This window comes from Erpetoichthys calabaricus, chromosome 2 (assembly GCF_900747795.2).
Source record: "Erpetoichthys calabaricus chromosome 2, fErpCal1.3, whole genome shotgun sequence".
Lineage (NCBI taxonomy): Eukaryota > Metazoa > Chordata > Cladistia > Polypteriformes > Polypteridae > Erpetoichthys > Erpetoichthys calabaricus.
In genome coordinates, this window is record NC_041395.2 from 192396522 (window position 1) to 192423545 (window position 27024).

Here is a 27024-nt window from a genome sequence, read left to right on the forward strand (position 1 = left end):
TGATGCCATTGTTTATTGCTTATGTTTTGGGAAAGATCGCTATTTTAAATGTTGGTGATCGAAAGTACGCATTACCATATTTAAGGTGATTTGAGCGCCTTAATACAGTTTAAGTGCAAGTACATTTTGGCCATTCCACAGGAAAATAGAAATTGGACAATACACCCCGTCCTTAATGATGTTTTGTTATTTCTCCAGCCAAATCAAAAGTTAAAATAAAAATTATATTTCATCTACATTTGGATTCCTGGAAGGAAAAACAGAAGAGTTTCCCAAATAACGTGTCACAGTTAGGAATGTTCGCCATTTCGGCTCCAAAAACATTACATGTAACTGGTCCATTGATGGTTTCCTTCTGGGTAGCCGTAATTAACGCCTGTGTGAAAATATGTATATATACAATTAAATGTGTTATTAAACACTCCCAAAATATTATTAAAAACGAACATATTACATTTTTAAGATCAAGGAACTTTTTTCAAAATATAGAGGCGTTAGGTTAGTCTACCGTAGTAAGACCCTTGAATTTCTCAAAAATGGCGACTACCAGACGAAGAAAAGCCGGGTTCGGTGAGTAATATGTTCAATTAAAAATGTCTATGAGTGTGATGTACTTAAATAGACGTTGTGTTTGGGTGTGTTCCCCTAAAAAAATTGAACGTGCTGATTTTAATTTCGGTTGTTAGCCTTACGCCTTCGGTTCTTCGCTTCCTGTTACTTTTACGACTCTTAAAACGTTTTTATGGTTGCCTCTATATTCATTACAATAGTTACAGTTGGATGCAATTAAGAATTCATTAAGAAAACAGCTTTAATATAAGCTACGGCAATAATTTCACGGGTATTTGATATAATTTTCAATACATTGATACTTTTATTACATGCTTGATTAAATCAGTGCTACGGTTTATATCCGAATTGTATTATTCGAGTGAAAATTTCCTTTAAAGAGCAGGTATTTACAGTTTTACACAAGGTAGTAGAATATGCGGACATTTATTTAATTATATTCACTTTTCTGGACTTTCCGGAAGTCATGCATGAAAGATAATTTAGAGCTATCCCTTTGTATAGTTACTACATATGTGTGCATATAAATTTATTTTATTTTTCCTTCCATCTAGATTGCATTGTTTTGGCATTATTTCTTTATTTGAAGAGGAATGAATTGGCACTAAAATACGACTTTTCAATATAGAAACGTTCAGTGCTCCGAATGCTCAATGACCAATCCCGTGCTTTTGCTTGCCACGTTTAAGTTACTGATTGGGCCGCGGTGCATTTTTTTTCTCACATGCTAATGCTTTCGGTTTATGTGTCACATTTTAAAATTTGTATATAAAGTCTGCGCATACGTATGGTTGATAAATCTTTCTTAAGAGAATTTAGTGAATGAGTTTCGCTAATGCAGCGTAGAGCCTGTATTGTTTTATTACCCAGTAAAATTGCGGTTATGTCACTTTAAAATAAATCCAGTTCCACCAGGTACATTAAGAAAACGGCTTTTGTCGTTAGTTACTGTAGCAGGACATGTGCCTGCCGTGTGTTTAACAAACCCGTGTTTTCCCCTGCCTTTTCTAATGTAACAAGCCTACCTTAGTGTCGTTACATTATATTGTTATACTCTTAATTTAGGCCTCACACCACCACCTACATTAAAAGACAAAACTTGTTGTGATAGGTAGACAATTGGGGATTTCTGAGGCAGCTAGAAAATTTAGAGGATTTGGAGTAGCTGCTAGCTTAATAATTGCTTTGTTAGTATGAGGATGGTGCTTCATTGTTGAACACGAGTTGTTCCAATTGTTCTAAATATTGTGAATTGGGATTTTTCCATCTGGCAAGGATGAGGATGTACAGTAGATAAGGTGGTTCTGAATCTTCTTCTTTGGCTGCTCCCGCTAGTTGTTCCGACAGTGGATCATCTTTTTCCATATCTTCCTGCCTTCATCTTGCACTGGTACAGGTGGTGAAAAACATCATCCAGTTCCGAATAAATAAACAAAAACGGTAGTTCAGTAGGTTATGAGCTTAAAATGGAGTTGTGCAGAGTGTAGTGATAAAGAATAGGTTAGGAGTTGGGCATTTGTTGTTCTGGTGGTGATGGTGCTATTACTGCTTTTGATTTTTGCTTTTGGTACTGCTTTCAGTTTTGTGTCTACTTCAGCTTCAAAGCAAGGTACTGTTGATGACCTATTTCAGGTAAGATCAAGGCCCCTAGTTTTTCTCTGTATTCTGCCTGGTGTTAGTGATTAGCTGTTAAGTGGGGTTAATAGGCAGTAGATTGATTTACTTATTTATGCAGCAGTTGAGGAAGTTGATTATCTACTAAAACCTGTGTTTGTCGAGAGGTTTTCTTAGTCCTTCTTTCAATACTAGTGATGGACGAGCAAAACCCCATAAAGCCTCTGAAGTTTCTTCTTCATTGTGCCAGAAAAATATCTGAAGGCTTGAAAATAGTGGCATCTGTCGGGTTACAGAAATTATAACTGCCACAAGCTTGTCACAGCCCAAGTACCCTTCACCCTTGTTGGTTGCATAGTTACAGTTGGACACATGCACTAAAACACTAAAAGCCCAATGAATGTTGTTGCACCATAGCAGTGCTCACCAGTGTTGAGTGCCAATGGACTCTTGCTCATTCTTTTTGTTTACCTTACTATCCTTAGAATGACCACTTGCTTCTGCTGATGCACTAGTTGAGACTTTAGGAGGCTTGTTTTTTTTTCTATTCTATTTTTAGGTTTTTTTTAAAGCCGCTTATTTGTATGATGGAATGCCATCTAGTACTACTGGCGACTCAGGATAGATAGATAGATAGATAGATACTTTATTAATCCCAATGGGAAATTCACATTCTCCAGCAGCAGCATACTGATACAATAAACAATATTAAATTAAAGATTGATAATAATGCAAGTAAAAAACAGACAATAACTTTGTATAATGTTAAATGTTAACGTTTACCTCCCCGGGTGAAATTGAAGAGTCGCACAGTTTGGGGGAGGAACGATCTCCTCAATCTGTCAGTGGAGCAGGACAGTGACAGCAGTCTGTCGCTGAAGCTGCTCTTCTGTCTGGAGATGATACTATTTAGTGGATGCAGTGGATTCTCCATAATAGATAGGAGCCTGCTGAGCGCCCGTCGCTCTGCCACAGATGTCAAACTGTCCAGCTCCATGCCAACAATAGAGCCTGCCTTCCTCACCAGTTTGTCCAGGCGTGAGGCGTCTTTCTTCTTAATGCTGCCTCCCCAGCACACCACCACGTAGATGAGGGCGCTCGCCACAACTGTGACAGCAGTCTGTCGCTGAAGCTGCTCTTCTGTCTGGAGATGATACTATTTAGTGGATGCAGTGGATTCTCCATAATAGATAGGAGCCTGCTGAGCGCCCGTCACTCTGCCACAGATGTCAAACTGTCCAGCTCCATGCCAACAATAGAGCCTGCCTTCCTCACCAGTTTGTCCAGGCGTGAGGCGTCTTTCTTCTTAATGCTGCCTCCCCAGCACACCACCACGTAGAAGAGGGCGCTCGCCACAACTGGAGGATTTCTGTTGTAAAGCTATGTAAAAGATTAATATTTTTGCATTAGTGCTGTGGGGTGCAATTGCCTTTACGGGCAAAGGGAATCATAACAGAGTTTAGGGAATGTGCTTGTGGAACTGGAAAAACAAAGTTTAAAGCATGTGCCAGTAGTAGGTTAGTTATTGACATATTCTAGAACAAAAGAATAGTATAGCATGGTATTTGTTGTTGGAAAACAGGTTATAACTTCTGGTCTTGAAGTGTAATTCAGTATCTGTATAAGATACAAGTGGTAGTTTTGCATCTATGAAAGCATGTGGATCAGCACAAAGGTTCGAAACGGACTGCTCCCAGTGCTTTAGTGATGTATGAAGCTTTGGGACATCATCTGTCATGTGGTTATACAGCTTTAGTACAAGCTTAGATAAAGTGGTTCAGAACAGCATCATTCATTAAACCTATACAAGCTTTGAAGGCTTGGTAACAAATGTCTTATTCCTAGTTACCTTTTTGATGGAAGTAGTTTTCAGTTGCCTATTGATCATTCAAGTAAAGTAGTGATAGTCCTCTATATCCAGCTTATCTGCAGTTCTCGCTTATTACTGACATTTGTTTTTTCCAACATGTTGGTTTCCTCCATTACACTCCTTATTCCAGCTATTTCTTCTCACTACTGTGTGTGCCTCCCATACCTACACATCTCCATTCCTTCTAACCTAATCTCTCTTCCTCTTCCCACAAGGTCTTTGATTTTTAATGGACTTTGAAAATGTCACTTAGCTTGCAACAAGGCTAATTTCATCACTGCATAGGCTTCTCATCCTTCTCTTGACTTCCTAGCTTTGACTGAATCTTGGATTACTTCATGCAGCTCTGTAACACTTGCTACACTTTCCTTGTCTTACAGGTTCTCTCACACTCCTCATGCCTCTTTATAGGGTGGTAACAATGGTCTCTTGTCTCCTAACTAGATATTTACTGTTCCTCATCGTCTTAGCACCTTTTCATTTTCTTCTTTTGAATTTGATGCTGTTCAAGTAACTTTCCTGTGTAACCTGCTTCTCACTGTGATCTGTTGTCCTCCAGATCCACATGTGAATTTTCTGGATGAACTCAGATATGCATAGATATGTTATCCTTCTTGAAGACTTCAGCATCAACCATGACTCTCCCAGCTCATATGGTATCCTTACATTCCTCTCTTCCTTTTTCTTCTCTGTCTCCATCTTCTCCTACTCATTCAGTGGATTATCAACTTGATCTATTTTTCATGTGCAACCTGTCCTCTCCTCCCACCCCATCCATCACTTATGTTCATATCTCAGACCCCTTTTTAATTCCCTTTTCTGATGGTCTACCGTCTTCCTCTCTTTTACCTGTCAAAATGCAACAAAATGCTTCTCTATGTTCTACCAAATTTTCTAATTTTGTTTTGCCTGCACTTCCTGTTCCTGATTACTTTGTCCAACTCTCTGTAGACTCTGCAACAAGCATTCTTGTTTTTACTTTCCTGTCTTCATTGCTTGCTGGCCACTGTGTCCTTCTGTTATACTGCTACCACTTCTTCCCAGCCCTGGCTATCTTCCACTCTTCCATGTTGCTCATAGGAAACCGCTCAGCTGAAAGTGCTTGGCATATAAAGAACCTAACATCTCACCTGGACAAGTACAGGTCCCTCCTGTCTTTTATTATCTGCATCTCTGCTATCTACAAATAAATCCTTCTTTCAAAACTTAATTGCATCCTATGAAAAAAATGCCCGCTACCTCTTTACCTTTACATCCAAAAACATCTTCTGACCCTCTTATGTGTCATTCTTGTCTTTCTTCCATTTCTACTGGAAGTGACTCTGGTATTTTGGACCTGATCTGTAACCACATGCATACCACCTGTGCCCTGGACCCTATTCATTCACATCTTCTTCAGGTCATCTCTCCTTCCTTGGTTTCCTTGCATGTCTTTCAACGCCTCCCTGGCCTTTGGTATCTTTCCTACTAATATCAAGAAGTCTCATGTAATCGTTATTCTCAAGAAATCCCCTCTCAACCCATCAGCCATTGAGAATTGCTGTCCTACCTCCCTTGTTCCATTCCTGTCCAAACCTCTAGAACACATAGTCCACAAACAACTGTACGTTTTCTCTACTAGATCCACCTCAGTATGGATTCTGCAAGGGTCACTCTACAGAGACTGCACTTCTTTATTCTGTAATGCTGTTGCATATGCTTACACTGCTTCTATTTCCTAAATCATTATCCTCCTTGACTTTTCATTAGCTTTTGATACTGTTAACTACTCCATGCTTATCTGTTCTTTGAGAGCTTAGAATTACCAGTTGTTCTTTAAACTGGTTCAGATCCAACATACTGGGCCAATTATTTTTGTATCTCTTTGTCTGACTTCTTGTCTTCTCCACACAATCCTCCTACAAGTGTGTCTCACCATTCCTGCTCCAAAGCTATTAAATAGTCTCCCTTTATCCATTCAAACTGCACCCAACTTACTTGTGTATTAAGCGTCTTTTGAAAATGCATACCTTTTCATTAAATATTTTGGATCTGCACTTTCTGACAAGTTGCATAATCCAGGGCATCAATGACCCACAGTGTGAGCTGGCATTTAATAATGGAAATGACCAGCTTTAGAGCGGCAGTATTGAGTGGTTATTTTACAGATTGTGAACTGCTTAAAAAAGTGATGTAACGGGCAAGAAACCATAGGTGCTCAGAGCCTGCAAGTGGTACATCTCCATAAATATACCTGCACTTGTACTATTCAAGATGTGTGTGATGCACTGATTAGCCTGCCTCTTCCCAGGCACATTGCACTCCTGTTGCTTGAGGAAATGTATAGTTCCTTTGTTGGTAAAAGTTTTCATATATAATAAACACAATTCATCCCGTCTCGGGTCAGGTTGGGGAGCATGCACTGGTGACAGCACCTTGCCTCAACCACCACATGACAAAACAGCTTGGGATCCTGGTTGGCAACCCCCAGACAAACGCACAGTCCAGTCCCACCCTCCGGAAATGACCATCTGTCTGCCACAGCCAGGTGTTACATGGACATCCCCTTGGCCTTGTCCAGCCCCTCGGGTCCTCAATAATGAGGATCCTGCGAGCTGGATCACCTCGGGGAATCGTGCCGCATGGCTGTAGTGCCGTAACTGACGCTCTTTCACAATGCTGGTAATGTGCCTCATTTGGGACTCCATGAGCAACCGCTCAGTCAATACAAAGTCAAACCAGCAATACCCAATGATTCTCCAACGAGACACAGTACCTAAGGAGTTCAGTCTTCGTCTTAGGTGTCTGGATAGCGTCCATGTCTCCCAATCATTTAGCGAGACAGGAAGCACCAGGACTCTACAGACTTGGACCTTCGTCCTTTTGTATAGATATCGGGAGTGCCACACACCCCATTCCAGTAACCTCATCATTGAAAGCTTTCGAGGTGTGCAAGATTTAAAAAAAAAAAAAAAAAAAAAAGTGATGGCTGCAGTTTGGTGCTTTGAGGAAAGGTTTGCAAATTTGGAACCATTAACAATATTGTCAACCATCGCCTCAGTGGTAGTAATAACCACTCTATACTAGGGACACCTCACAAGACCTGCTTTTTTTGGAGATGTTCAAACCCTTTTGTCTAGTCAGACCAGTTTGGCCCTTGTCAAATTCACTCCAATCCTTATGCTTGCCCATTTTTCTGCTTCCATTCTGAACTGTGGAGTTGGAGTTGGGTTTAAGTCAGAATCAAGTACAGTATTGGGTAAAAATGTACCAATTCAGACTCTGGCTAAAAGTAAATTGCAATATAATGTCTTAAAATTTTCAATTTCACATACACTGATTCGGTTAAACTATTTTTCCTATAGACGTTTGATAAACATCACTTCAAGAGAGGCCCACCAAATGAACAAGCTAATTAAAAGGGCAAGCTCAGTTATAGGATGCACTGTGGAGCCAAGGAGAAAATGAAAACATAACTGAATGTCATTATGAACAGTATTGCACATCCTCTCTCTCTGGCACACTAACTGAATACTTTCAGCCAACAAATTATTCAACAGAAATGTGTTAAGGAATGCTACCAAGGCTCCTTTTATACCAATGACATTATGCCTACATTAAGCCTCATTGTGACAGCCAAGTTAGAACTTTTCTTTCTTTTTAATATTCTTGCCTTATAGTCATTCTAGTGTCAGTCAGTCAGTCATTTGTCAACCCACTATATCCTAACACAGGGTCACGGGGGTCTGCTGGAGCCAATCCCAGCCAGCACAGGGCGCAAGGCAGAAACAAACCTTGGGCAAGGCGGCAGCCCACCCAGGGCATCATTCTGGTGTGTTCAGACCTATGTATGTATGTACTCATCCATCCATGCATAATAGGGATAATTTGCACCCTTCTCTCTTTTGCCTCATAAAAATTACTAAATTTGCTTTCCACAGCAAGATTTGTGTTGTTTGCATTTGTGTTATTCTGCTCTTCGACTTAATGACTATTTTTTAATTTGCCATTTTGTAGTACTAAGGGTTACTTATAGTCCCTACATGTTGCCTTGGTCATAAAACAAGAAAAAACTTAAAAATTTCAGTAATCAGGGGGAAGACATGTGATTATTAATTGATACATAATTATCTAAGAAGTTAACAACCTTTAAAATTGCTGATCACATTGCTCCAAAAAATGCCCAGTAAGGTCTTAGCCTTCTGATCGCATTTTATGAGATATCTCACTAATCTGCCAACTAAGTCATTACCAAACAATTTCTTCACCAATATGTTTGTAAAGGTGTGTAATAACATGTCTTAAAATGTTGAAATTAAACTCCTGTGTAAACCCTGAAAAAACCTGCACAAGTTAGGGTACCAATTAATTATTTTCCGAAAAATCCTCGGGCCTTAAGTAACTTGTGAGGGGTCAAATAAGGGTTTTTCATGAATCTGAGTTGACTGTTAGCATTTATATTTCACCACAAACACTCCATTGTTGAAAAAGGCCACACTCACTTTTATATTTACATTCAAAGTATGTAAATTCAAAGCTTTTATTTCACATACTTATATAGTACTCCATTATTTCTCATTCACAATGTCAGAAGCTTCAAGATTCATTGTCTGTCTTTTTCAGACTCAACAACATCATCACTACAATTTCTGCATGTAATGCCTTTACAGACTCCACAGGCCAAGATGCACGTGACCCCATTCTTCTTGCAGCTGCACCGCCGGTTGCTGCAATCTCCATGACAGTTACAGCTCGTGAACTTATGTAGCTCCTCAGGAGCCATGGGGTCTAGTGTTGGAACTGGCTCATACCCATGCACACCTAATGCCCATCCATAATCACTGGGGTTCAGAGAAATGCTCTGTAGAAGGACCCAGTCCCAGGTCTGCAGGTAGGCACGGAGTGAATGCTGTGCAGCTGCACCCTCTATTGGAGGTAGAGTGTCTGTTTTGATCACTCCTGCCGCCACCTTCCTTGAGAACATGTTGTACTGAATTTCACCCAATGTAGTATCTGGTCCATGGTAAATGTACTGGAAAATCACAGTACCAGCCTGAATCACTACCTCCTTCCTGGCTTCTGTGTCAAGGAAGATGTCCATGTACTCATCCACGTCCCCTGCACAAAACCTGAAAAAAATGCATCAGGTTTGTGTCAAGTATAATGTGAAACAGAAATACAATTATTATTTAAAAGTTTTGCTAAGATGACAATGATTTATTATTATTATTTGTCGAAGTAATAGTATTATTATTATTATTACCTATGAAATAGAGTTGTTTTCCCATGGCCAGCGATTGCAGAAACTGTATCACACCCTGTGAAAGCATGACAGAAGAGCAGGTAGCACATCTGTCTTTCAGAGAGAGATTCTTGGATCTTTCTGACGTCATAAAAGCTGTTTGATGTGGTGAAGAACAGTGGATGGTGGCTGCCTGAGCTATGATGCACCAGCATTACCAGCACATCTGCATCTTTGGCCCGGACCTGAAAATAGTTGTCATGATGTTTTGGTGAGCTGCTGTAGCCATCAAAGACCAAAATAATCTTCTGAGAATGGTGGCCCAGACACTGCACGTAGCTCAGGTAACTGTTGGCGATCTCCTGCCAGGTCTGATGTTGTTCCCACTTCACCATGTAGAGAAGCCATCCGCCATCAATCACCAGGGTGCAGCAGGGTTGGTTACTGAGGTTAAGTGTACCAGTTAACGCCTTCAGGCTTGTCTTTGAAAAGTTTGCCTTGTTCATCTTCTGATCTTTGTTGTTAAACAGGGACAATGGGAAGGAAGTCAGCTCATACTGTAAGCTTGTCTCAACTGTCATATCCCACTGGGCAAAAAATGATCAATCGGTTGATCAACTTTATTGAGTCAAGGTGAATCTTCTTCTCGTTGACCATGGGGATCTTTTAGTGATGACAGGGCTTGTACCTTTGACTTGACATCCAAGGTCGATGTCACTGACTGTCCATCCAGTTTGATCTGCATCTCCATTCCTACTTCAGCTGCTCTCTCAGCATTGACTGAGTCATTTCCTGTGCTTGTGAATCCTGTTGAGAAAGACACGAGCAGCTCCTTGTATCGATAGTTGTCGAATGGCTTGTTCTCCTCTAACCATTTTAGGACAAGTTCAACTGCCTCTGCATCTCACTTTATCTGTGTTTTGGCAAGGTCTCTGTGGAGTGGAGCATGTTTCCTGACGTCTTCCTCCATCCGCTAGTTGACATCAGAGAAGTGACTGAGGGTGAGCACCCAGCACTTGTGGCCAGAAACACTGTTTCTCATTCTCCCTCTGCTCAGTCCACCTTCTGACTTGGCTGCCTTCATTAATGTCAGCTCAATGCAGATGTCACACCAAGCGCTGGGCCACTCATGGCTGGAGTAACGGACAACGTGGTTCCTTTGGGCAGTGAAACTTTCTAAGGTGTCCTTGTAAGCAGGCAAACTTTTGAGTTCCTTCATGAGTTGACAGTACAACCTTGCGCCCTTGGCGTATTGATGATGGCCTGCAGCGGCAAAGATGTCAAGCAAAGATAACCGTGCAGGACAGATGCCCTTTGTGGTCTGCAAGTCGCTTGGTTCTGATAAAGACCTTGATCACATTTACCATGTGGTGGTACTGCACCCAGAGTGCAGGTGTTCTTCCTTCTTCTGCGAGTAGTTTGAAGGTTTCTTCAAACCTCTGCTCAAACACTGCCACTACTGGGTCTGTGTGTCTGGCTCCCATCTTCCTATCAGCCACCTTCTCCATGAAGGTCCTCATGTCACCATGCTCCTCCTCAGTGAAGGCAAGTTTCATGATGTGCTGATAGATGGCTGCATCGATGAGGAGGTGAGCACGGATTGCCTTGTCAAAACATGCTCCATCCATGATGTGGTTGGCTGTCGTACTTCCAGGATAGTAGTCCAGAATCCTCCATTATGTTAAACCCATTGTTCCAAGATAAGACTTCAGCAGGTGAAATCCACCCAACCTTGCAGTGACGGGTAGATTTACCTGCTTTATGATATCCACAGCCTTCAGCCAAATCGGAAGATCAAATGTCACTATAGCGACTCTGTCAGAGAGCCATATGCACTCTTTGAGAGTGGTAAAGATGGTGTTGAGGTCATTAGGTTCACCTTAAATGACTGGGAGGAAGTTGATCTGTGTGCTCTGCTTTGCATCATCTGCATGGATTCTCTTCATCCAGTGATTCCAGTTGGAGTGTTGGAACTCGGGATCCTGGGCTTTGCCCAGAGTGTGTCGCCTGGAGTGAGGAGTGGCTGGTTATGAGCCAGAGAGGAGGAGAGCTCAGCGATGGGGAGAAACGTGATGGTGTTTATTCCTGTCTGTTTCCTGTTGGTAAATGGAAGAATCTTCACTTAAGCTACTCTCAGGATCTTAGCTTTGTCGAGTGCCTTCAACTTCACCATGGGGACAGCTGCTGTTGTCTGTGGATCTGGCAAAGGTGGTGCCGGAGAGGTGACTTCGATCCAACCCATTGAGTGGAAGGGAGTGTTTCCATGAATAGAGACAATGTTTAAATCTATATTGTCTCCAACAAACTGAGTGACTGCATTATTTGTTTCCCCAACCTCCATAGAGACCACCTGATCGTTACTTGACATTTCACTGTCACTGGCTGTCATCACTGATAGATCCTCAAGTGCAGCATCAACCACAACCTCATCATTGATCTGATCATCGGTTTCTTCCACTGTGGTGTTAAGAGTGCCATAAGTATCTGGGGCACCATCTCCACTCCTGCTATTAAGGAAGCAGTGTTTGTAGTTTTGTGTCTCCGAGTAAGACTCAGTGTATCCCAGCTGGTGTAACTTGTTGAGCATCCATTTTGATCCAAATCTATGATCAAGTTGTATGGCAAGCCTCATTTGTTGTGGCAATACTCCTGACCGAGGATGACATGCCTTAATAAAGTTCTGACCCCAAACGGCAACTCCTTCGTCTGTCTTGACAGTTGGTCTCAAGAACATCTGAAGGCTCACAGGAACAAGTGCCAGCTGACTATCGATGTCAGTCATACTGTGTGCGGTGGGGTATGACTTCGGATCTAGATCAATCATGGCAATGTCATTGCATATGAACTTGAGTGCTGTCTTTATGATCTAAGTCTTCTCATCTCCATGTTCAAGATTAGCATGATGCTCTTGCAGAATGTTGTTTGTGCCATCTTTGAGACAGAGCACAACTGCCCTTCTCTCCTGTCTTGTGAAATACAAGGTATCATGGTATTTCTCTTGGAGTTTTATCTTTAGCCAATACTTTGAATAACAGAGGCTGTTATCTGGCGTCTGATCAAACTCCTGCAGTTTTTTGTGGACTTGGTCAAGTGTCATCACCCCATGTTCTAATTCTGAGTCAATAAAATTATTTTTCTACAGTGGAGTGTTTGTGGTGAAATATAAATGCTAACAATCCACTCAGAATCATGAAAAAACCCTTATTTGACCCCTCACAAGTTACTTAAGGCTCAATTTAATTATTTTTCGAAAAAATCGATTTTTTTAATCGGTACCCTAACTTTTTTTTTTTTCAGGGTTTCCCACAGAAGTTGAATTTCAACATTTTAATACATGTTATTACACACCTTTACAAACATATTGGCGAAGAAATTGTTTGGTAACAATTTAGCCGGCAGATATTCATATGTTTCCCTTACTAATATTCACTTGCTTGGAGGTGCCTAAATAACATTAAAATCTTGTGATCCATGTCACCGATTGCTTTGATTTTTTTCAGTTTGTGCAGAATATTTGTATGTTTCAGTCTTCCAAACAACATTGAATTTGGTTTTATATTTTTTAAGTTTTCTAATGAGGTTACAAATGTTATAATTAATCCTTACGTGAGTGTTTTGAAAACTGCTTTATAACAAGTACTATCCTTTTAAAAACAGACAGGAGTGGTTAAACTTATTGTGATTTGTCACATATATTCCCTAAAAACATTTTTATCTGTAGGTTTTTGTTTCTTATAAGAAATATATTTGGGATTAAATGTAACTTGAAAACGTTTTGTTAGCCAGCACTTCAAGTAATGTTCTGCAGAGGATAGTGCTTCGGAAGATGGCTTCAGGGCTGCTATTTGCCGTTGGAGCGCCCCCTAGATGGAAGTCTATTGGGAAACGTTATTTAATAAAGTTTTCTTAATCATAAAACTTTCTAATTTTCCATATTATAAGCATATAGTTATCAATTTTTGTATATCTGTGTTTAATTTTCCAAATATATGTTTTTGTATTATTTCAACTGCTTTGTAACATGATTTGTAATCACTATGAAAGGTGCTATATAAAACTGTTATAAACTGAAAGTGAATTTCAAGTACAGGAATTATTGGGTAAAAACATGTATATTGTAATTTCAAGTGTTAGTAATGTAAAGATCTTTTTATTAATTCTTTCTTTAAGTGATTGTATAATCTTTCTATTACTTTTAAGAATAATGAGATGTATTTATTTATTTATTAGTAACCTACTGATACTCTCAAACAACACCTCATTTATTCTCAACCCCACTTAATCCAATTCAGAGTCAGACAGCCAGATCCTGGGCAAGGTTGCAGTCTTAACGCATGAGCCACTCATTTAGATACTGGGGATAGTTAGGAATCGGCAATCAACCTGACCTTTTTGTAACAAGAGGAAAAATACAGGGAGAACATGCAAAGTTCACATGTACAACAATTCGGTGAGGTACTCAAACTCAGGTTGATAGATATTTAAAGCCAGTGATGCTACCCACTGGGTACCATGCTGCCCAACTGATCAGCTAAAATAAAATCCATCAATTCATCCATTCACTTTAAAATGCCTCATAGTACAGCTCATGAGCAAAGGTACAGGAGCCCACCCTTACAGCATTGCAAGCGGGGCAGCAATCAAACCAAAATTGGATGCCTTTCAACACCAAGATGCATTTTGTCACACACATACACACACACACATTGGGCAAGATTAGAGTTTCTGATTAATATAATCTACACACCTGTGTCACATGATGTCATGTAATTTTTCTAACCTTCTTAGTCCAACCAGGGTCACGCACCGGGCTGGAGTCTATCCCAGCCAGGATAGGGTGCATAGGGCCCTATGATTTCTGTGATGTGGTAAACACGTAAGGAATCATGGAATTAATGCATAAAAACGGATTTTTAGATTTAAAATGGAAATGTGAGGAATTTAGAAACTGAAGGGGTGACTGTTACAAAACTTCCCAATAAAATAAACAATTGAATAATCTGTAGTTTTATCATTCAGATACTATTTTCTAGTTTGTTTTTTTTTTCTCAAACGAATGCAATTCTTCATAGAAATTTAGTCGTGCCTCTGTGTGCATTTCCTGTATGCTTTCTCGTTAAAGGCATGCGACTTAGCTTGCTCAATGAGACCGAAATGTGGAAGCGAGCAGTATCAGATACCCTAACTATGTAGAAAAAACTAAAACACAAGTTTAACTGCAAAATTGCAAAGTTTTATCCCAGCAACGTTTACGAATCTGGATAACAACTTTTCTGCAAAGTTTGCCAGCATACCATAGACTGGACATAAAAAGATACTTAAAATGACCATGTGAAATCTAAAACCCATCTAAAGAACAAGGAGAAATAAAGATCAAAAATTGTTCCCTTCAGGTAACAAAAGAGGAAATAACAAAATTGTCAGATGCAAGACGCCAGTTTGTGAAGGTCTTTGTGGTCATGCGAGTCAGACATACTGCTCGAAAAAATGACAAAGATGCGTCCTTTTTTGTTTATTAAGCATTGTAAACAAGGAGGCGTGCTGCCAGAAAATTATAGCAGATTTCATCAAACTCATTTGCCTCATGTCTTTGAACAACATATGGACACCATTCATCGAAAGAATTGTGGCAATAAAATTTACGTTCTAGTTGATGAAACCACTGATAGCTGAGACCACATAGTTCTTAACATAGTGATAGGTGAGTAAACATTTGGCTGCATGGTAATTCTTTTATGTAGGCAGTTCTAATTGCACATGAAATTATATTTAACTGGTATTAACAGCCTTTCCTGTAGAAAATGTTATTAGTGAATAGCACTGGTTGTTAACAGGTTCCCTTTTAAAAATTAACGATGTTTCTGGATTTAATAAATGTTTTGTCTCGCAGTGACAAGGCACTCATGGTCCACATTTGACTTTTCCATTACAATCTTGGCACCCAGAAACCTGGGCGGAAGAGCAGGCTCCTCAATTACTTTTACTGAAGACAACTTTTCCACATTTTCACAAGCAGCACTTCAGTTCCTTCACAACAACCAGCCGAATCTTAATGACATTTTAGCAGTGGGTACAGAAAATGCATCATACTGTCAGAAAGCATATCAGGAAGTTTTAAAAGGGGTTATGCCTAACAGTATACATTCAACCTGCTTGTGTCATGTCATCAGTTTGGTGGGAGAGACCTGGCAGCACTATAAATACTTTAGTGAGGCTGCATCACTAGTGCTGTGGGTAAAGTCTGCCTTCTTCAAGAAGCCTGCCAGGAACCCCCGAGGCAGGAAACACCAGGTGGAATAGCTGATTCGAATCAGTAGGGTACCTCATTGAACATATTCACCTCTGCAAAAAGTTATTTTTGACCGACAACACCCCAGCTCAGGCTGTAACAAATATCATAGACCCTAAAAGTGAAGTTAACCTTCATCTCAGAAGGAAGCATCAAACTAGTAACAGCTCTTCCAATTCTGGAGGGCACTCACTGTCTTACTGGAGTCTTGGCATACAGCATCATGGAGGATCTGGGTTCGTACCAGATGGAGGAACTGCAAAACAGGTGTGCTAGTGTGCTGTTTCATTAAAAGGAATGTAAAGTGCCATTTCATTATTGTTTGTTTTGTCGTAGCTGTTGCTACTTACAGTAAAAAAAAAAAAAAAAACTCCCATAAAAACCCAAAAATCCAAATCAGGGAATAATGGTGAAAACCAAAAATGAAAAAAAAAAAGGAATTTGTGAAACAATAAAACGGATTCCATAGAGCCCTAGGTGCAGGACAGAAATGAACACTGGACAGGGCATCGGTCCATCACAGGGACGACGCACTCACGCACACACACACCCCAACCACACACCAGGGCCAAAACAGCATTGTCAGTTCAACTAACCAGCATGTCTTTGGTCTGTGGGAGGAAACCGAAGCACACACAGGGAGAAAATGCAAACTCCACACAGGAAGGACCCAGGATGTCAAACCTGGTCACCTTACTGCGAAGAAGCAGCACTACCACTGTTCCACTGTACTGCCTTGTGTAACATGATGTGACAGCAAAGTTTCATTTTGTTGAGAAAAATGTACAAAGACATGGAGACAATGACAACTTTTTTTCTTATGTACACCTACTACTGTAAGTTAAAATAAAGCCATCTCTGATTCATCCTCAAGTTAACATTCTGAGAATTTAATATCATCTGATTATAATCGGCATACTGTCTCTACTAAAGGCACTTGTTTCATATTTATAAAAGTTTTAGCTTTGAATAGTAAGATCCTTGGTGACTGCCATATAACAAGGCCACAATGTCAGGCCTTTATTTTTGCTATTATTTTATTAAAGGTAAGTGCATTTTTTTTTTTTTTTGCAAGTGTTTTACATATGATGCAGGACAAGTTCTTCTCAAAATTTACATTTTAAAAATAGCAAATATTGTCCATTTAAAAAAAAAAAAAAAAAATCTTTGTGGAATGTGATCTGGGTGACTGAGGCCTTCCCATCAGTTGTAGAGGGGAATGCTTTGACACAGCCTACTTAGTGTTTTCATATGGTCCCCCTGTGCTATGAGAGCTCTCTGAAAAATCTTGGAAGTGTTATGGAGTAAATTCTTCCCCTCCAGCCTGAGATGAGAGAAAAAAGACTAAGCACTATAAAGCCTCATACAGACTATGGATGTAATCTGCTATTGTGAGGATTTTTTTTGATGGAGCAGGGTATGGTGAAAGGACACATTCCCTTTAAGTTATACTACAGTACAGTTTCTTGCTCACGCTACAATCCTAGCATAAGGGCAGAGCTCTTTAGAATCATCAGTATTACACAAAAAACTGTAACCCCCCTTGGAGACACAAGGGCGGAATATTGACAATTAAGAAAATGCAAATTTATTAACCTTGTTTCCGAGCTGTTAAACTTAATGGAGAATATCCATTAGTGACCAAGGGAGACTTTGACTTCAGGTGTTCCTTCCTATCATTCTCACTTTAAATCTAACCTTGATGACATCTCTGGCTCAAGGGTGGGAAATGGGACATAGTCGTTGCCAAAAGGTTATGTCAGGAAAATGTTAACACTTAATTTACTTGTTAAATATATTGTACATATTATTTTACAAAAATACAAAATGTTAGTAGAACTACTTCATATAAAAAACAATTGAACTGACTTCAAAGTTGAGATCAGAGACAGAAAATGAAATCTTTGTTTAACTAGGTGAGTTAAAGTGCTGTTCCAGTACCTACATCACCATCTTATTACAACATATAATATGAAGTCATATGGATCTTGGTAATAATACAAAAATACTCCTGTACATACATTTATGAAAGCAGGCTGGTTCTGGAATATCAATGGCTATTTAATTTAACTAAAGGGGGTGGTGGCAGCTTTTGGAAAGGCCTCAAATAAGATGCAAAGCCTGCTCTGTTAGCTCGTGTTCACACATCTCACTGGAAATGACCGCTGCTGTCCTGTTTTTGGACATTGCCAATAAAACCAATTGTGTTTTGTAACAGTTGTTCAATAAAAAACAATAAGCCAAATTGGTGCTAAACAGTGTATTGTGTTAAGAGTTAGGAGCATTTGAATCACTTGGGAAAGGACACATTTCCATACTACCTAAGTAAGGGCAGTAACATAAGAAAATGACAATTTTCAATTTTATCATTATTATTTATTAATAAGAATATCATATGCTAAATTTTTATTCAAACTGATGTCTATTCAGTAGGATTAAAAGAATGCCCCTTTAGACGCATCTGGCAATCAACAGCTGTATTAAATATATTACTGCAAATGAAACTCTCACTGTATTAACAAAATGAGTCCTTTTAAATGTTATCTTTTTCAGGTTACAAATGTACACATTTGGTTATAAAAATGCCTGACTTAAGTTTCTAAAGTTCACTAAAAGTTACAAAAATCCCCTATTTTTGCCATGTTACAAAATATCCCTACTAAAGTTACAAATTCTTCCCATAAGTTACAAATGATCCCTGTTTAGGTTACAAATGGATCTGTCTATCTTCTTTTTAAATTTTGTACGTTTATTCTTATGTTTAATGTTACTGTGTCAGCCATAAAAACATTGCTACAGCCTTCATATCAAAGTTTAGTAAATATATTAGTCTAATTACATATGGAGTATTTGGAGTCAGTGGTACCATAAATTGAGAAGTTGGCATTGAAGATTTTGTGTACATAAACTTCACAGCCCTGGTTCCAACACATCACCTTCAAGAACTGAATGTTCACTTACTGCCTATATATCCGTTATAATGAGATAATCAATGTTATTCACTACACCTTTCAGTGGCTTTAATATTGTGGCTGATAAGTGAATTTTTGTGAAATGGGGTCAAGGTAATGTATGTTTTATGGCTTGTCATAGTATTCTGCTGGATCTGTCCATTTGACTAGGGTACACTTTAGCCATAAAGGGAAGCAACAAGGTGCTTAGGTACACTGTGTCATTCAAATAATGTTCAGTTTGTATGAACAGACATAATGTAAGGCATGAAAAGATGCTAATGAGTCTGTTAATTATAGCTGATGTTTGTTGTGCCCACTTTAGATTATCAGTGTTGCTGAAGTGCTGCTTAATTAAGTTTATGATAATTGAAACAAGGCAGAATGGATCAATAATTTCTGCGATTTATGCCAAATTCTGAAACTAGCATTTGCATCTCGCAGTAAAAATCAAGATTGATTTTTGATCAAGATAGACCAAGTAACATGATTTCATTCTTTAGTAATCAGATTTTGGTGGTCACATTTCAACTGCAGCCTCATCTTCCTCTTTTCTGACCTCTCTCTTTAACAACGTGATTTTGCCCACAGTAGTGCTGCTTACTGTTTTTTTTGTTTTGTTTTGTTTATCACACCTTCTGCAGTCATTAGAGATTTTAACATGTGAAAATCCCTGCAGAGCAGCTGTTCTGAGATATTGCAGCCATCACATTTGTTGGTGAGAATTGAATATCTTCTGGCTTTGCTTTGATGAGATGGATGCATTTTGGCTGAGTGTGAATCAGATTGTTGCCATGTTGCTTCCTGTCAGTTGCTGGAGCTTGCATATTCCACAAGTTATGGAACAGTCTTCCACTAACTTTGAGATCAGCAGAATCTGAACTGTTGGGGTGTGTGTAATGTGTGCTCCGTGGTGCAATGCCGATATTAAATAGTCGAGCCCGGTGTAAATGTGTTTTGATCTGCGGCTAGCACAAAGCAGTGTTTGACTGTGCCACATTCATGTGCAGAGTTGGTCGGATCAATCAGGAGCCTTCGTGCTGCCGCAGAGATAGTGGCTCCTCACACCTGCACCCAATTGGCTAACAGTTTTAGAAAGAGCCTGCATGGTTTGGGGAGATGAAGGAAGGAATGTGTTACAAGAGAAATGGCTTCAGAGGTTAGAAAAAGTCTAGGCGCTGTAGGGGCTGCTTCACCCCACTGATCATTTCTGTGGAGTGGGTCGAGCATGACGGATGACCTCCCCACGGATCTGAGGTACGACTGCAGGTGCATGAAGAATGACGGGAGGAGTACTGACCTTGGATGGTCTGTCTGCAGCCAATCTTGGGGTCGGGTGACGAAGACCATGGCTGCTGAGTCTCCACCAGCTGCATGAATTATGGGTGAGCTGGGGAGGCGAAGAAGGAAGTGGGGCTGGGGTCATCCTGTACTAAAAAGAACATTAAGGATCCAGTAATTCTGTGTTTTTAACATTTGCTTTTACTGGGTTTATTTATTGTAACTTTTTATTCATAACAAACATCTTCATTTTATTGGATTATTTATTATGGATATGGAACCACTGCACTTAACACTGTTTTGAAATTGTTTGTTTGTTAAAAGCACGTTTGTACTTTTTCATCATCCCCATGCTTAGTGTGTCCTCATTTGCCAAGCTCATCTCGGTTACGGTACTGACAGTATCTGAGAGGCTCCCAGAAAGGTAGAGGAGCTGGAGCTGACCTGCATCTTCGCAGTGTGAACATGGGACGCATTTATTTGGACTGGCATTTGGGAGGCACTGTCATTTGTGGGTGTTTTTTTTTATTGTCATTGCTCTGTATTTTGTTTTAATAATATTTCATTATCTGTGATTGGCACTTTATAATTACATTTTTAATTTTGACATTTGGGGTCATCAGTCTTGCCACTGTCAAGGTTGCTTTGATCACATAGCTTGCCCATTTTTTTGTTTGGATGCACAAAAACTAAATGTGTTGAACATGTCTGTAGACTCTGTACATCATATTAAGTTGGCAGACACATTATTTTCTGTTTGGAAAGCAGGCTCTTTATTAACAAGTACATTTTCCTAATAAAGTGGCCACTGAAGGTCTAGTAGCACAGTTACATTAAAAGTTATTTAGGACCCAAATACCCCTTGCTTTTTCCTATGGTTTCCTAAATTAACTTTACCTTTTTTCTATGCCGAAGCCAGCTCCACCTCAAATTTACCATTTTCAGTAGTGAGCTACTCTTATTGTTAATATTATACAATAAAAACATACATTTGATTTGTGTCTGTAACAGCCGGAGTAAGTTTATAGTACTTGTTAAAGCAGGAGCACAGAGGTGGCCGGTTGCTTGCGCTATAACACGCTTGACTTGGCGTTGATCAACACATATGTACTGTACAAGGCATGCACGGGGGCCACTGAAAAAGAAGAGTGTTCATGGCTTACCTTGCAGAGGAACTTACAATAAAAGGCGATGAATAAAGCAAAAGAGGATGCAACATCAACAAGCTTCTGTTCCAAGACTGGTGCTTCCCCCAGCCCCTTCAGTGTAATAGTAACCACAGCATAGAGAGAAGTGTGTACATTGCAACAGGTACACACGTCGTAAATGCAGGAAGGACGTCCCTTGGGTGTGTGGGAACTGTTAACATTTGAATCTGATGATTGCATATAACACAGAACTGACCTTTCTGTACTATTCTTTCCTCTGCATATCCTGGAGTACAAAAGAAACACCACCATGCACCAAAATGTGGAGACTGGGCAAGATCGTGATCGTGACTGAGAGAATAAAAGTAAAAAAAAAAAAAAAACACTTAACTTTTACAAGTACTAAAAATTTACACCGGCTGTTAGACACAAGTCAGATGTATGTTTTATTGCATAATATTAACAATAAGAGTAGCTCACTACTCAAAATGGCAAATTTGCGGTGGAGCTGGCTTCGAACTCGCGACCTCTGGATTATAAATCAGCAGTTCTAACCGCTACACCACGGAAGCTGTCATATTGCACTTGTACCTTTTGTGAAAGTGTTTGTTTATTTGATATTTGGCCATCAGCCTTCACACATTATACAGTTCATGGCTACATTTTGTCATTTATTACTAAAACATGAAAAAGGTTCCGTTCTAACGATGAGTTTACATACAGTGCATCCGGAAAGTATTCACAGCATTCACAGTATTCACTTTTTCCACATTTTGTTATGTAACAGCCTTATTCCAAAATGGATTAAATTCATTTTTTTCCTCAGAATTCTACACACAACACCCCATAATGACAACGTGAAAAAAGTTTATGTGAGGTTTTTGCAAATTTATTAAAAATAAAAAAAAAAAGAGAAATCACATGTACATAAGTATTCACAGCCTTTGCTCAATACTTTGTTGATGCACCTTCGGCATCAATTATAGCCTCAAGTCTTTTTGAATATGATGCCACAAGCTTGGCACACCTATCCTTGGCCAGTTTTGCCCATTCCTCTTTGCAGCACCTCTCAAGCTCCATCAGGTTGGATGGGAAGCGTCGGTGCACAGCCATTTTAAGATCTCTCCAGAGATGTTCAATCAGATTCAAGTCTGGGCCCTGGCTGGGCCACTCAAAGACATTCACAGAGTGGTCCTGAAGCCACTCCTTTGATATCTTGGCTGTGTGCTTAGGGTCGTTGCCCTGCTGAAAGATGAACTGTTGCCCCAGTCTGAGGTCAAGAGCGCTCTGGAGCAGGTTTTCATCCAGGATGCCTCTGTACATTGCTGCAGTCATCTTTCCCTTTATCCTGACTAGTCTCCCAGTTCCTACCGCTGAAAAACATCCCCACAGCATGATGCTGCCACCACCATGCTTCACTGTAGGGATGGTATTGGCCTGGTGATGAGCAGTGCCTGGTTTCCTCCAAACGTGACTCCTGGCATTCACACCAGAGAGTTCAATCTTTGTCTCATCAGACCAGAGAATTTTCTTTCTCATGGTCTGAGAGTCCTTCAGGTGCCTTTTGGCAAACTCCAGGCGGGCTGTCATGTGCCTTTTACTAAGGAGTGGCTTCCGACTGGCCACTCTACCATACAGGCCTGATTGGTGGATTGCTGTAGAGATGGTTGTCCTTCTGGAAGGTTCTCCTCTCTCCACAGAGGACCTCTGGAGCTCTGACAGAGTGACCATCGGGTTCTTGGTCACCTCGCTGACTAAGGCCCTTCTCCCCCGATCGCTCAGTTTAGATGGCTGGCCAGCTCTAGGAAGAGTCCTGGTGGTTTCGAACTTCTTCCAGTTACGGATGATGGAGGCCACTGTGCTCATTGGGACCTTCAAAGCAGCAGAAATTTTTCTGTAACCTTCCCCAGATTTGTGCTGAGAGACAATTCTGTCTCGGAGGTCTACAGACAATTCCTTTGACTTCATGCTTGCTTTGTGCTCTGACATGAACTGTCAACTGTGGGACCTTATATAGACAGGTGTGTGCCTTTCCAAATCATGTCCAATCAACTGAATTTACCGCAGGTGGACTCCAATTAAGCTGCAGAAACATCTCAAGGATGATCAACAACATTTATTTATATAGCACATTTTCATACAAAAAAGTAGCTCAAAGTGCTTTACATAATGAAGAAAAGAAAAATAAAAAACAAAGTAAGAAATTAAAATAAGATAACATTAGTTAACATAGAATAAGAGTAAGGTCCGATGGCCAGGGAGGACAGAAAAAACAAAAAAAAAACTCCAGACGGCTGGAGAAAAAAAATAAAATCTGCAGGGGTTCCAGGCCACGAGACCGCCCAGTCCCCTCTGGGCATTCTACCTAACAAAAATGAAATAGTCCTCTTTGTATTTAAGGTTCTCATGGAAGGACTTGATGATGATGGTCATGCAGACTTCTGGCTTTTAATCCATCAATGTTGGAACATCATGGTGCTTTGAGTAGATCCCGCCACCACAAAGAAACCGGAAAAAGAAACAGAAGAGAGAGTAGGGGTTAGTACGGATTTTAGAGCCACCATGAATAGTTATTATAATGAATTGAATATACAGAGTATCAGGATTAAATTAAAGTGAAGTTATGAGAAAGCCATGTTAAAATAATGTGTGTTTGGCAGTTTTTTTAAAGCGCTCCACTGCAAATTCCTATTGGCAGGCTATTCCAGATCTTAGGGGCATAACAGCAGAAGGCCGCCTCACCACTTCTTTTAAGTTTTGCTCTTGGAATTCTAAGGAGACACTCATTTGAGGATCTAAGGTTACGATTTGAAATATAAGATGTCAGACATTCCGATATATAAGATGGGGCAAGATTATTTAAGGCTTTATAAGCAGTATTTTAAAGTCAGTTCTGAATGACACAGGTAACCAGTGTAGTGACATCAAAACTGGAGAAATGTGCTTGGATTTTCTTTTCCTTGTTAGGATTCTAGCAGCTGCATTCTGCACTAGTTGCAAACGATTTATGTCTTTTTTGGGTAGTCCTGAGAGGAGTGTGTTACAGTAATCTAGTCGACTGAAAACAAAAGCGTGAACTAATTTCTCAGCATCTTTCAATTATATAAGAGGTCTAACTTTTGCTATGTTTCTTAAGTGAAAAAATGCTGTCCTAGTGGTCTGATGAATATGCAATTTAAAACTCAGATTACAGTCAACAGTTACCCCTAAGCTTTTTACCTCCGTCTTGACTTTTAATCCTAATGCATCCAGTTTGTTTCTAATAGCCTCATTGTATCCATTATTGCCAATCACTAAAATTTCAGTTTTCTCTTTATTTAGCTTTAGAAAATTACTATTCATCCATTCAGAAATACAAGTAAGACATTGTGTTAGTGAATCAAGAGAATCAGGGTCATCAGGTGCTATTGATAAATACAGCTGTGTGTCATCAGCATAGTTGTGGTAGCTCACGTTGTGCCCTGAGATAATCTGACCTAATGGAAGCATGTAGATTGAGAAGAGCAGCAGACCCAGGATTAAGCCTTGTGGAACACCATATAGGATATCATGTGTCTTTGAGTTGTAATTACCACAACTAACGAAGAATATTCTCCCTGCCAAGTAGGATTCAAACCAATTTAAGACACTGCCAGAGAGGCCCACCCATTGACTAAGGCGATTTCTAAGAATATTGTGATCAATGGTGTCAAATGCGGCACTCAGATCTAAGAGGATGAGAACAGATAAATGGCCTCTGTCTGCATTTACCTGCAGGTCATTTACTACTTTAACGAGTGCAGTTTCTGTGCTGTGATTTGTTCTAAAACCTGACTGAAATTTATCAAGAATAACATGTTTATTGAGGTGATCATTTAACTGCATAATGACTGCCTTCTCTAGAATTTTACTTAAGAAAGGCAGGTTAGAGATGGGTCTAAAATTTTCAAGAGCAGAGGGGTCAAGATTATTTTTCTTAAGTAGGGGTTTAACTACAGCAGTCTTAAGACAGTCTGGGAAGACCCCCATATCTAATGACGAATTTACTATGTCAAGAATATTATCAATTAGCACGCCTGATACTTCTTTGAAAAAACTTGTTGGTATTGGGTCAAGGACGCATGTGGAGGGTTTCAGTTGAGAAATTATTTTATGTAAGTCAGGTAAATCTATCCTGGTGAAAGAATTTAATTTGTTTGTAACTGGGGTACTGTGGGTTTAGGAGGAACCTCAGTGTTGGGGAGATATACTGTGTTATTTCTAATATCTTTATTTTTTGATTGAAAAATACAGCAATAGCCTCACAGGTTTTACTGGAAGTACTTTGGAGGCATTCCTTTGAGTTACCTGGGTTTAGCAGACGATCAATCGTTGAGAATAAGACTCTGGGATTACTAGCATTGTTATTTATAATCTTCGAGAAATAGCAGTGCCTCTCAAGACGGACTGTGTTATTGTATTCTGTTATTTTAACCTTTAATATTTCATAGTGGATAGTTAGTTTAGTTTTCCTCCATTTACACTCAGCTCTACAGCATGTTTTCTTTAGATCAGACAGTCTTTGGGTCTTCCATGGTATAACAATGCTAGAAGATTTTTTAACTGTCTTTTCAGGTGCAACTATGTCAACAGCAGCTCTCACTTTAGTATTAAATCTTTCCACCTTACTATTTACATTATCATCGCTATTATAGTTAGCACTATAAACGGACTGATTGCTTAGAATGTTTGTAAGTTTTAAAGCTGCTGATGAGTCAAAGAAGCGTTTTTTAACAATATGCTTCTCATGAATGTTTTCTATCAATATTTCTATATTAAATAGTAGAAGAAAATGGTCTGATAGACCAATATCAATGATCTGCCTTACATCAACTTTTAGGCCTTTAGTAATTACTAAGTCTAACGTATGACCTGCTTTATGTGTAGGCTGATTAACGAGCTGTCTCAAATCAAAAGAGTCCAGGAGGTTCATGAATTTTTTTATTTTTTGGTCACACTGATTATCTATATGAAAGTTAAAGTGGCCGACTATTAAGAGTGTGTCATAGTTCGTAATTAAAATTGACATTAAGTCAGAGAATTCCTCAAAGAAAGATGCATTAAATTTAGGAGGTCTATACACGGATAATACTAGAACATGAGAATCTCCATGAATAACAATGGTGAGATACTCAAAGGACTTGAATTTACCAAAACTGACATCTTTACACTTTAGGGAAACGGGATGCACCTGAGCTCAATTTTGAGTTTCATGGCAAAGGCTGTGAATACTTACAGTGGTGTGAAAAACTATTTGCCCCCTTCCTGATTTCTTATTCTTTTGCATGTTTGTCACACAAAATGTTTCTGATCATCAAACACATTTAACCATTAGTCAAATATAACACAAGTAAACACAAAATGCAGTTTTTAAATGATGGTTTTTATTATTTAGGGAGAAAAAAAATCCAAACCTACATGGCCCTGTGTGAAAAAGTAATTGCCCCCTTGTTAAAAAATAACCTAACTGTGGTGTATCACACCTGAGTTCAATTTCCATAGCCACCCCCAGGCCTGATTACTGCCACACCTGTTTCAATCAAGAAATCACTTAAATAGGAGCTGCCTGACACAGAGAAGTAGACCAAAAGCACCTCAAAAGCTAGACATCATGCCAAGATCCAAAGAAATTCAGGAACAAATGAGAACAGAAGTAATTGAGATCTATCAGTCTGGTAAAGGTTATAAAGCCATTTCTAAAGCTTTGGGACTCCAGCGAACCACAGTGAGAGCCATTATCCACAAATGGCAAAAACATGGAACAGTGGTGAACCTTCCCAGGAGTGGCCGGCCGACCAAAATTACCCCAAGAGCGCAGAGACGACTCATCCGAGAGGTCACAAAAGACCCCAGGACAACGTCTAAAGAACTGCAGGCCTCACTTGCCTCAATTAAGGTCAGTGTTCACGACTCCACCATAAGAAAGAGACTGGGCAAAAACGGCCTGCATGGCAGATTTCCAAGACGCAAACCACTGTTAAGCAAAAAGAACATTAGGGCTCGTCTCAATTTTGCTAAGAAACATCTCAATGATTGCCAAGACTTTTGGGAAAATACCTTGT

The 27024-nt window shown here is 39.7% G+C and overlaps 1 protein-coding gene across 1 annotated transcript in view; it reads left to right on the forward strand.

The window, feature by feature from the left end:
* Window positions 1-516: 516 nt before the first annotated feature.
* The window catches only part of uggt1 (UDP-glucose glycoprotein glucosyltransferase 1), a 234292-nt gene continuing 207784 nt past the window's right edge, over window positions 517-27024 (forward strand). The window contains 1 exon segment of the mRNA XM_051921917.1: window positions 517-570. Coding sequence (XP_051777877.1) covers window positions 537-570 — 34 coding nt within the window. The 5' untranslated portion in view covers window positions 517-536.